Source organism: Heterodontus francisci, chromosome 28 (genome assembly GCF_036365525.1).
Source record: "Heterodontus francisci isolate sHetFra1 chromosome 28, sHetFra1.hap1, whole genome shotgun sequence".
NCBI classification, from domain to species: Eukaryota; Metazoa; Chordata; class Chondrichthyes; order Heterodontiformes; family Heterodontidae; genus Heterodontus; species Heterodontus francisci.
This window is the reverse complement of record NC_090398.1, coordinates 37,511,815-37,523,183: the sequence shown is the minus strand read 5'-3', so window position 1 is coordinate 37,523,183 and position 11,369 is coordinate 37,511,815. Positions and strand designations below refer to the sequence as shown.

The following is an 11,369-nucleotide window of genomic DNA, read 5'->3' as shown; positions in this document are numbered from 1 at the left end:
TCAAATTTGTCACCATCATATAGGATGTGATTTGTGACTTTGCTAACAGATGGGTTGACGCTGTGGCAAAGATGGAAATTTGGTTGGACCGATTCAAACATGGAGTTCTGGGAAAGATTAATATGGATCTGGGAGGCGAAAATGCATTTAAGGACGTTGACAAAGTAAGGGATTTTGGAGATGGGACAGTGATTGGAAAGGACACATGGGTCAAGAGTTGTTTGTTTTTTTAGGAGACGGATGATGAGGACAGAATTCAAGGAGAGAGGGATAGAATATGAGGAGAGAGAAACATTAACGATATCAACTCACATCGTGTCTGGCAAGGGGATCAGTCGCGTCCATCTGAATTATTGTGAAGCTGAGGCGCTGTGACTCGCAGCTCCTGTGACGGACCCTGCCCTGTATGCGCATACTGTGTCCCATCTCCTTGCCTAAGCCTCTTAGTTAGGATTGTCTGGACACAAACTCCTCCACACCACTGTCTGACTCATAGACAGGAAAAGATGGCAGTGACCATACAGGGAAGATGAAGGAAGACAGACTCTGAAGACTGTGGTGGACTGTGGCTTCGATAAGAACATGCTTATTTCTTTCTGAGCAGATGTGAGGCACTAGCAATCGAACCAGTAGGAGAGACGTTGCCTGCTGTTTCCCCCACTGTCCTGCACCATGCACTCTGATGCTCCTACTGCTCCCTTTCAGACTTCTCCTCCATATATCAGCTCATACCCGCCGTTCTGCTCCTCTTTAGCGTGTGTACTGGAGTCCTCCAACTGTCGGTTACCTCTTGTTTGCCACTCCGCTGCGTTTTTGCTTAACAACCCCTCCCCACCTCCAGTATATTTTGTGTCATCTAGCTGTTGATCACCTCTTCAGTTTGGCGTTTGTGACCAATCCCGCCTCTCCCATTGTATTTCAGGTCACTCTGCTATCAGACACTTCTTGCCTACGTGAAGCTTCCCTTTGCCATGTGTAACCACCCTCACCTCACCAGTGTATTTTGGGTTATCCAGCTGTCTATCGTCCCTTGCCTGTTGGGCATATATATCACATTCATGGACTGGAAATCCTGCAACCCGCCTCTGGGCTGCTATCATTTGCGTTGTTTATTCATTAATTGAATAACTGATGTCCACAGATATTTCACTACGCTCATGACCTGCTGTCTGAACTTGCTTTGAGTCACTCCATAAATAAAAGTGTTTGTGCAGCAACTTAAAACCTGCAGCATAATTCCAACTTGTAGAAATATATATTCAGAATTGCTGTAATCCCCGGGATCTTTTCCTGTAACGTTATAATATAAGAAATGTATAACAAAAACCAACCACAGAAGTATGAAGCTGCCGGATACGGCGAAGAGTAAAATCACAGACTTCCTTCTGCTCTTCATCTCTGGGTCACTGTGATTCTTTCCCTTGCTCTGACCCCTCAGTTCCTTACGGACGCGACTGGCCACTAAAATGTATCTGACTGTCAGAGCGTTGAGCAACAAAATTAAAGCAAATGGGAGCAGTGGGGTTAAAACTGTGTCAAACCAGTCAAATCCCACCCATCCGGGCTCAGCAAAATAACTTGGCTTTAAATCACAACCCCTTGTTACATTGTTGATTATCTCGACAGGTTCATATGTAAAGTAGAAGGGAACGTTTTTAAAACACAGCAGCATACAACTTAGTGCAAGAACCACAGCTGCAGATTTCTCGGTGCAATATTTTGTTTTCAGCTTCTGGCAACAAATGGACACAAATCGATCAAAGGTGAAAGTAACGGTGAACCAGACAGAACATTCTGTTGCTGCACGAAGCAGCACAATAATAACACTACACACAGGGGTGAGGTGCAGGAAAGATTCTGGGAAATAGTAATAACTGAATCTGTACAGTATGATCTCCGTGATAATGACCAGCAGATCTGCCATTGCCATGGCCACCAGGTAGCGAGTGGTGCAGGTGGAGAGGCCGCACTGTCCCCGGGACAGAATCACAATCGCCACTAAATTAACTGTAAGAGAAAGAAAGGTAAGAAGACTGGAAATTACTGATTAAAAACTCTCCGTGTCTAATTCAGACTGTAAGCACAGGAATTTAGCACCATAAAAAGAGATGGGTCGGAGTGTAAAATATAAAAATTTCAAACGCGACCACAACCCACCTCTGACCAGCCCACCTCCAGTTTTATTGGAGTTGTAGCAGGCAGCAACCACTCCCAGGAGGGATGTTGGTAATTTCAATAGTTTAATGGGGCTGGAAGTCACTGGTTTCAACTGTTTTCCAGGTTTAACTCTGGCCAGCCCGGCTTTCCTCATTTTAACTCATGCCACATACAGAGAAAGCTGGGGTTGGAAATTGGAACGACATCCCTCCCTCAGTATCGGATCAACCCGTGGGATAGGGGACCGGCCGCTTGGGGTCAGAGCGCCCTGTTGCGGGATCAGAGGACACACACCCCAAACCCCACCCCCACCCCCATGCATCAGGCACCACACCTCGGAATGGATACCCCATTGAACCAGTCCCCCATCCTGTCTTGAATAAGAAATTCCCCCCGCCCCCTTACTCGTGCCGGGCTCAGAACATGCAGCCAGGATAGGAGACCCCTCTTCGAGCTTGACGATCAGATACTCTCCTGCCCCGTCTGCTCACCAGACTCAGAACACGCTCCAAAATAGAGAACCTCCCTGGGTTAGAGGATCAAATACTCCCTCTCACTCTCCCCGTTCCGCTGACTCACATCATGCTCCAGGATAGGAGACCCCTCGGGATCGGCATCGACAGCCCAAAGATTGGAGATGTCACCAGTCTCTCTCCAGGTCAGGAGTTGGTGATTGAACAGCCCCTGATTTCAGGCGACTGCCCCTATAATTCGGCAATAACATTTGTGTCGCCTTGGTCTTAATGCCCGCTCCAGAGTCCACAGTGCCGAACTGCAAGTCAAGCCTGCCAATCAGGATGACTTCAGGGCGGCGACACCTGTCAAGGATAAAAGAGGCAGGCAAGAACAAAGAGCAAAGAGCAGTACAGCACAGGAATAGGCCATTCGGCCCTCCAAGCCTGCGCCGATCTTGATGCCTGCCTAAACTAACACCTTCTGTCCTTATCCCTTTATTCCCTTCCTATTCATGTATTTGTCAAGATGTCTCTCAAACGTCGCTATCGTATCTGCTTCCAGAACCTCCCCTGGCAGTAAGTTCCAGGCACTCACCACCCTCTGTGTAAAAAAAAAATCTTGCCTCGCACATCCCCTCTAAACTTTGTCCCTCGCACCTTAAACCTATGTCCCCCAGTAATTGACTCTTCCACCCTGGGAAAAAGCGTCTAACTATCCACTCTGTCCATGCGGCTCATAACTTTGTAAACCTCTATCATGTCGCCCCTCCACCTCCGTCGTTCCAGTGAAAACAATCCGAGTTTTTCCAACCTCTCCTCATAGCTAATGCCCTCCAGACCAGGCAACATCCTGGTAAACCTCCTCTGTACCCTCTCCAATGCCTCCACGTCCTTCTAGTAGTGTGACGACCAGAATTGCACACAGTATTCTAAGTGTGGCCTAACTAAGGTTCTGTACAGCTGCAACATGACTTGCCAATTTTTATAATCTATGCCCCGACCGATGAAGGCAAGCATGCCGTATGCCTTCTTGACTACCTTATCCACCTGCGTTGCCACTTTCAGTGACCTGTGGACCTGTACGCCCAGATCTCTCTGCCTGTCAATACTCCTAAGGGTTCTGCCATTTACTGTTTTTCTCCCACCTGCATTAGACCTTCCAAAATGCATTACCTCACATTTGTCCAGATTAAACTCCATCTGTCATTTCTCCACCCAAGTCTCCAACCGATCTATATCCTGCCGTATCCTCTGACAATCCTCATCATTATCCGCAACATCCACCAACCTTTGTGTCGTCCGCAAACTTACTCATCAGACCCGCGACATTTTCCTCCAAATCGTTTATATATACTACTAACAGCAAAGGTCCCAGCACTGATCACTGCTGAACACCACAAGTCTCATCCCTCCATTCAGAAAAACACCCATCCACTGATACACTCTGTCTTCTATGACCGAGCCAGTTCTGTATCCATCTTGTCAGCTCACCCCTGATCCCGTGTGACTTCACCTTTTGTACCAGTCTGGCATGCGGGACCTTGTCAAAGGCTTTACTGAAGTCCATATAGATAACATCCACTGCCCTTCCTTCATCAATTATCTTCGTCACTTCCTCAAAAAAGTAATCATATTAGTAATACACGACCTCCCCTTCACAAAACCGTGCTGTCTCTCGCATGGTTTTGTGAAGGGGAGGTCGTGTCTTACTAATTTCATTGAATTTTTTGAGAACGTGACGAAGATGATTGCTGAAGAAAGGGCTGTGGATGTTATCTATATGGACTTTAGTAAAGCCTTTGATAAGGTCCCGCCTGGCAGACTTTTACAAAAGGCACTGGAGTTAACATTCTGAAACTCCGCTCTCCACTCATGTCACTCACCCCTGTTCATATTCAGACCTAAATATTGGAGTAGAAACAAAATACCAAACTAATGTAAATCTGTTTTTTTCTTCAATATGAAAATGTTGAAACTACTCAGCAGGTGTGCGAGCATTTCTACAGAGTGAAACAAAATAAACGTTTCAGACTGAGGGGCTTTCATCGGAGCTTGAAGGGATTAGCGATTAAAAGTTTAAAGCAATATTAGAGCCAGTGAAATGTGGATTACAGGGGGATGAAAGAACAAAGGGGATAATTTGTGATCGGGTGGATGACAGGAGTGATTCAATGACAAATCTTATAGGCGTGCATGGAGAATGGGACAATAAAAATGATTATGTGTCCAGAGGAGTTGTAAATAGTTACAGCAGAGCAACAGAGGGAAAGGGGAGCATGGAACATCTGGCAAAGAGGAGAAGGCTCCAGTGGCCTGGAAAAGTGTCATATAATTGGGATAAGATCCCGTTGGTGTGGACCAGGCTGCCAGTCGTGCAACATCAGGGACCACATTCCAAACACCAGCCTACGCCTCCTCCACGCCCAGTGATTCTGATGTAGCCATTCTCCATTACCAGCAGAGACCGTCCAATGAAGTGGGAACAATGGATTTAATGTGAAGTTTTTAATTTGTGTTGAATCCAAATGGCAATAAAATGGTTAATTATAAAATAGTCAGCATTGTTCCTCATTGATCTTCAGTGGAAGACTGTAGGACGTATAGGATAGAGAGGTGAGAGTGTGAGTGAAATGTTAAATTGAACCGAACAGCTACTGGAAGTTCAGCATCTCATTTGCAGATTAAACTGGTGTTGGACAGGGGTTTGCTCTTCTCCCAATGTTCAGGAGACTCCATCGTAAGCAGAAAATACATTTACTAAACTCTGAGAAGCACAAGCAAATCGCTGTTTCATCTGGAATGAGTATTTTGTGCTTGGACCATGGGAAGAGGGGAGGTGATACGTAGGTTTTGCATATTCTGCACTTATATGGTAAGGTGCTCTGGGAAAAGGAGCGCATGTTGGGGGTAACTAAGAGTGGAGCAGAATATAAGGTTTTTGCTGGATGGAGATGGACGCAAGTTGAGTATGAATTGTCTCAATGTTTCCACCCCAATGTTTCCACCCTCATCTACCTTACCACAGGGTTCCTGCAGAGTGTTCAGGATCAGGAATATGTGAGGGCTTTCATTCCCAGACTAAAGCCAGAGCATAAGGGAGGAGTTCCAGCAGGAATGCCGACATTATTAAACAAAATCAAACAATTGCATTTGGTGCGGTACACCCATAGAGCTGTTGAGCACGGATTTCCATATTTTGATTCAGTGACAGTGAAGGAACTGCGATATAGTTCCAAGTCAGGATAGTGTGTGGATTGGAAGGCAACATGCCTTATTGGTGGTGTTCCTAAGCATCTGCTGCCATAGCCCTTCTGGGTGCTAGAGGTCGCAGGTTTGGAAGGTGCTGGCGAAGGAACTCGGATAAGTTGCTGTACTGCATCTTGCATATGGCAAACACTGTTGCCACTGCTTGTCAGTGGTGAAGGCAATTAATGTTAAATGTGGTGAATATGCTGCACATCAAGTGGGCTGTTTTGTCCTGGCTGGTGTCGAGTTTCTTGAGTGCTATTGGAGCTGCACCCATCCAGGGAAGTGCAGAATGTTCCATCACACTCCGGACTTGTGCATTATAGATGGTGGGCGGGCTTTGTGGAGTCAGGAGTTCGGTTACTCGCCGCAGAATTCCCAGCCTCTGACCTGCTCTTGTCGCCATCGTACTTATATATCAGCTCCAGTTAAGTTTTTGGTCAATGGTAACCCAGGCTGTTGATAGAGAGGGACTTAGCGACGGTAATGTCATTCAATGTTTAGACGACCGAGGTGGAGTGAGTGCTCTGTTCATTCTAGTCCCGCTTCTCCACAGGTCACAACATATATTTTAACATTTTCCACTTGCTGATATGGTCAAACTTATGCTCTATTGTGCCCAGGGTAGAAAAAAGTATCCAGGCTGCTTTAACGAACAACAACATTATCAGTTCAGCATAGAACAAGTCTGAATACGTAATGAATATAGCAGAAACACACAGATTTTAAATTTTAAAGTTCCCTTTTTAACTTAGCTCACACACACATACTCACACACACACACACGCATATACATAAACCCTGAACTGGAAACTTGAATTGGAACTGTTTTAGTTTAGCGCTCTGTTGTGGACAAAAAAGCACTTGCACTGATTACTTGTTCATTTTTGATGAAAGCAGCAGATGAAAAACGTTGTTCCAAAACTGGTATACCGTCTAGTCAACGACTATGCATAGACAGGTCACTAGGATCTTTTGCAACATTGCTCTTCAAAAACAGGAGATGAGATGAATTGATGAGTTGATGTTAAGAGGGAGGTTGAGCTGCAAATTTTGAAAGACATGAGGACAGATAAGTCCCCCGGGCCAGATGGCATATACCCAAGGATGTTAAGGGAAGAGAGGGAAGAGATTGCCGCGCCTTTGGCGATGATATTTGCGTCCTCTCTGTCCACTGGAGTGTTACCAGATGATTGGAGGGTGGCAAATGTTATTCCTTTGTTGAAGAAAGGGAATAGGGATAACCCTGGGAATTATAGACAATTCAGTCTTACGTCGGTAGTGGGCAAATTAATGGAGAGGAATCTGAGGGACAAGATTTATGAATATTTGGAAGTTTGATTAGAGACAGTCAGCATGGCTTTGTGAGGGGCAGGTCATGCCTCACAAGCCTTCTTGAATTCTTTGAAGATGTGACAAAATACATTGATGAAGGAAGAGCAGTGGATGTGATGTATATGGATTGTAGCAAGGCGTTTGATAAGGTTCCCCATGGTAGGCTCATTCAGAAATTAAGGAGGCATGGGATACAGGGAAAGTTGGCTGTCTGGATAAAGAATTGGCTGGCCCGTAGATAACAGAGAGTGGTATTAGATGGAAAGTATTCAGCCAGGAGCTCGGTGACCAATGGTGTTCTGCAGGGATCTGTTCTGGGACCTCTGCTCTTTGTGATTTTTATAAATGACTTGGATGAGGAAGTGGAAGGCTGGGTTAGCAAGTTTGCCGATGACACGAAGGTTGCTGGAGTTGTGGATAGTGTGGAAGGCTGTTGTAGGTTGCAACGGAACATCGACAGGAAGCAGAGCTGAGCTGAGAAGTGGCAGATGGAGTTCAACCTGGAAAGGTGTGAAGTGATTCATTTTGGAAGGTCGAATTTGAATGCGGAATGCAGGCTTAAAGACAGGATTCTTGGTAGTGTGGTGGAACAGAGGGATCTTGGGGTCCATGTCCATAGATCGCTCAAAGTTGCCACCCAAGTTGATAGGGTTGTGAAGAAGGCGTATGGTGTGTTGGCTTTCATTAACAGGGGGATTGACTTTAAGAACCGCAAGGTTATGCTGAATCTCTATAAAGCCCTGGTTAGACCAGACTTGGAATATTGTGTCCAGATCTGGTCGCCTCATTATAGGAAGGATGTGGAAGCTTTAGAGAGGGTGCAGAGGAGATTTACCAGGATGCTGCCTGGACTGGAGGGCATGTCTTACGAAGAAAGTTTGAGGGTGCTAGGGCTTTTCTCATTGGAACGAAGAAGGATGCGAGGTGACTTGATAGAGGGGTACAAGATGATGAGAGGCATAGATAGAGTGGATAGCCAGAGATTTTTCCCCGGGGCGGGAAGGGCTATAACCGGGGGCATAATTTTAAGGTGATTGAAGGAAGGTTTCAGGGAGATGTCAGAGGTAGGTTCTTTGCACAGAGAGTGGTGGGTGCGTGGAATGCACTGCCAGCGGTGGTAGTAGAAGCAGATACATTTGGGACATTTAAGCGACTCATGGATAGGTGCATGGATGATAGTAGAATGAAGGGTGCGTCGGTAGTTTGATCTTCGAGTAGGTTAAAGGTTCGACACAACATCATGCGCCGAAGGGCCTGTACTGTGCTGTAGTGTTCTATGTTCTATGTTCTATGAAATAGTGGACATTTTAGCATGTTTTAACATGTGCTGGAAAGAGAGCTGGGTTGCAGTCTTCACTCCTTCCTTCAGTTCTTCTTCAGGTTAACTTTATCAGCCACGGACTCTGTCATGGGAGTGTTTATTTTTCTCTCTTTTAAAAAGTAAGGGTGTCTGTTTGGTTGTAAGACAGAGAACAGTTTCTATGTTCGCTGGGAACAGTGTGTCTGAGGTGTAAGCATGTTCCTCATCAACAGCAAGAGAGAGAGTTCACATGTCACATTGTATCAGGTTGACTATGTGTAAATACTGGCTAGAACCAGTTTTATCTGGCAGAAGAAGATTTACTTTGGCCTGCAAGCTGTGTTTCGCCTAAGGAAGAAGAGACCCATGGAGAGGAATCTTTGTATTGCTGGAGATCGCAGATTCCTTGACTCAGGAGTGACTTTCTGTTGCCTTTGGCGTTTCTAGGAGTTCTGCAGTCTTGGGAGAGTTTTTTTTTGATAGATGGCTTATTTCAAAATTTGAATCGAGCTGCTGCTATACTGCTTGTTGAAAGATCTGTGTGAGGCCTGCTGCAGCAGAAGTGTCAAGAATGCCTATCCATTACAGACTGTTCATAAAACTCGCCTTGGGACTTCAAGTGGCATCTGACGATTCGACTCTGGCACTGCACCGGAAAATAACGCCAGAACTTGCAACCCAGTCATTTTATTATTCCTAAGAAAAAGCTCAAATTTAAACCTGGTTAACTGTTGCTTTTTTGAATATATGTATGTGTGCATGAGCCATAAGAGGAATAAAATGTTTAATGGATTTTCAGACATATATTTATCTCAACATTGTTTAAAATTTGGCTTTGTTGTTTGAAAGGTACCTTGTTTGGTGTGTTTTATTCTGGAGAATTAATAAAGTGTTTAATATGGCCAATGTCCAGTAGGTGGGAAACTTTAACAAAATGCTGCAATCTGTGGACTAATTTGACTAAATTGACAGTTCATTACTCCCGCCTCTGTCATAACAATTCTGAAAGGCAAAACACACTGTGACTGCTATGAGAAAAAGCTTGTGAGTTTTCTCTCTCTCAGGTGCGTACTGCGGCTCCCGGGTTTGCCAAATCAAAGGGCACTACTGACCTTTATGCTCCCAGTTTTCCATGTTGCCAAGGTTTCTGCCCTATTTTTGAATTGAGTCATGTGACAACCAGTGAATATTGGAGCCAAATTAGTGATTTCAGAGCCCTCTTGAAAATAAAACGGATCCAATATTTATTCGGTTTGACTATGGGTCCCTCAAAACATTTTTTCAAAATAAAAAGCAGAATCATCCCAATGCCAAGGGAAGATATTTCAACTTTCTCTTATTGGAGGCCATCATTGCCTGGTCATTGTTTGGTGCAAACGTTTCTTGCCACTTATCAGGCCAAACCTAAATAGCGTCCAGGTTTTACTTCAGATGACACAGAGTACTTCAGTACCTGAAGAGTTGAAAATGTTACAAGTGTCTCTCCTGACATGGATACACCTCAGTGAATTAAAGGCGGTAACTGGTACAGGTTTCATGCCTACAGACTCTGAAGCATAGATGAGATCTGGTGGTCAAACCTTTATGAATTACAGAAGTGGACGATGCAATAACCGGAGCTCAATACACATAGATAATAAAATTCAGAATTGATGACCAAAGATTCTCAGGAACTTTTTTTTTCGGGGTAAGTCATTAATCAGCACTGAAACAAACAAAGTGTTTATGGTAACTGTGCTCAGAGTAAGATAAACTATCCAGAGGATTAGAATATTGTAGCAGTGCTGTCCTGCTGTTCAACTGTCAGTAAATAGTTGATGTCTGTTTCTTTTGGAGCAGTTCAATGGGAAGCATAATAATTTTAATACATGTCAATCTTTACACTAATTACCAAACATCATCATAAACTCGTTTAAAGAAATTGCATTATTAAAATACAGATGTATATTCATAGAACAGGGAGATCACCTAGCTGAAACAATCATTTCAATAAAGAACCAGGATGTAACATTTTATGCAGTACAATACTGTAGTGACAGACACTCCCAATAACACTCGGGTCATGTGTTTCACTCCGGTTAGTCACCCAGACAGGCAGTGAGAATTTGCAGTATGTGATACTCCCACTAACATAATCAGTCAAAGAGTTCCTTTCACGGAGGTCTAATTCAACATTACATGATATCCCAAATAAGGCAATAATCTGTATTTTAATAATGCAATTTCTTTAAACGAGTTTATGATGATGTTTGGTAATTAGTGTAAAGATTGACATGTATTAAAATTATTCAGAAAACCTGTCAGTCACGAACAGAGTTGTTTTATCAGCTGAGACAATAGAACAAAAGCACACAGATAACTCAGGATATTTGATTTAATGAAATTCTATCACTGATAGGTCGTCTGTATAATAGTGACTACTTGATCAGCAGATAACAGAGTGAAACCAGATACCAGCTCACACAGAGATTTACACAATTTTAATAGTTATAGTCACTTACCAGGAACACCAATGGTGGCGAGGGTCGTGTAATATATTTTCATGATACTGCGCAATGTTTCATACATTTTCTGTGTGAAGTGATCTGCCCGTTCGTGCTGCAGACAATCACTCTGTACAAAACTCTGAGGGGATGCATTCGCAGAGCCTGTAATTTATAGCGTGTGTTATTGCCCAGGGGACATTCAGGTTGCCACATTGTTCAAATTATGTTTTCAAATGAACAAGCAGATTGTGACATCGAGTTCAGTTCTGTTATGATAGAATATATTTATTTGTGAGATTCAATTGGAAACCTCCAAAGACTGGGCAATTCTGATCACAGTAATTAGTTGACGAAAAATCTAAGGTGGTATTCTCCCAGCAATGAAGTTTT

General features: G+C 44.0%; 1 protein-coding gene across 1 annotated transcript; it reads right to left on the bottom strand.

The window, feature by feature from the left end:
- Positions 1 to 1,096: 1,096 nt before the first annotated feature.
- Positions 1,097 to 11,061, bottom strand: LOC137345215 (probable G-protein coupled receptor 139). Its single transcript, XM_068008680.1, has 2 exons — positions 10,995 to 11,061; positions 1,097 to 2,007 (listed from the first exon to the last, which is right to left on the bottom strand). Exons 1-2 carry the CDS (start codon positions 11,059 to 11,061, stop codon positions 1,097 to 1,099), a joined length of 978 nt encoding a protein of 325 aa, XP_067864781.1.
- Positions 11,062 to 11,369: the final 308 nt, after the last annotated feature.

Bases quoted from the DNA above. Each gene is read 5' to 3' on its own strand.
- LOC137345215 (XM_068008680.1), bottom strand. From the start codon at position 11,061: ATGTATGAAACATTGCGCAGTATCATGAAAATATATTACACGACCCTC. The intron at 2,008-10,994 runs GTAAGTGACTAT...TTTCTCTTACAG, and splicing joins CGCCACCATTGGTGTTCCTG to TTAATTTAGTGGCGATTGTG.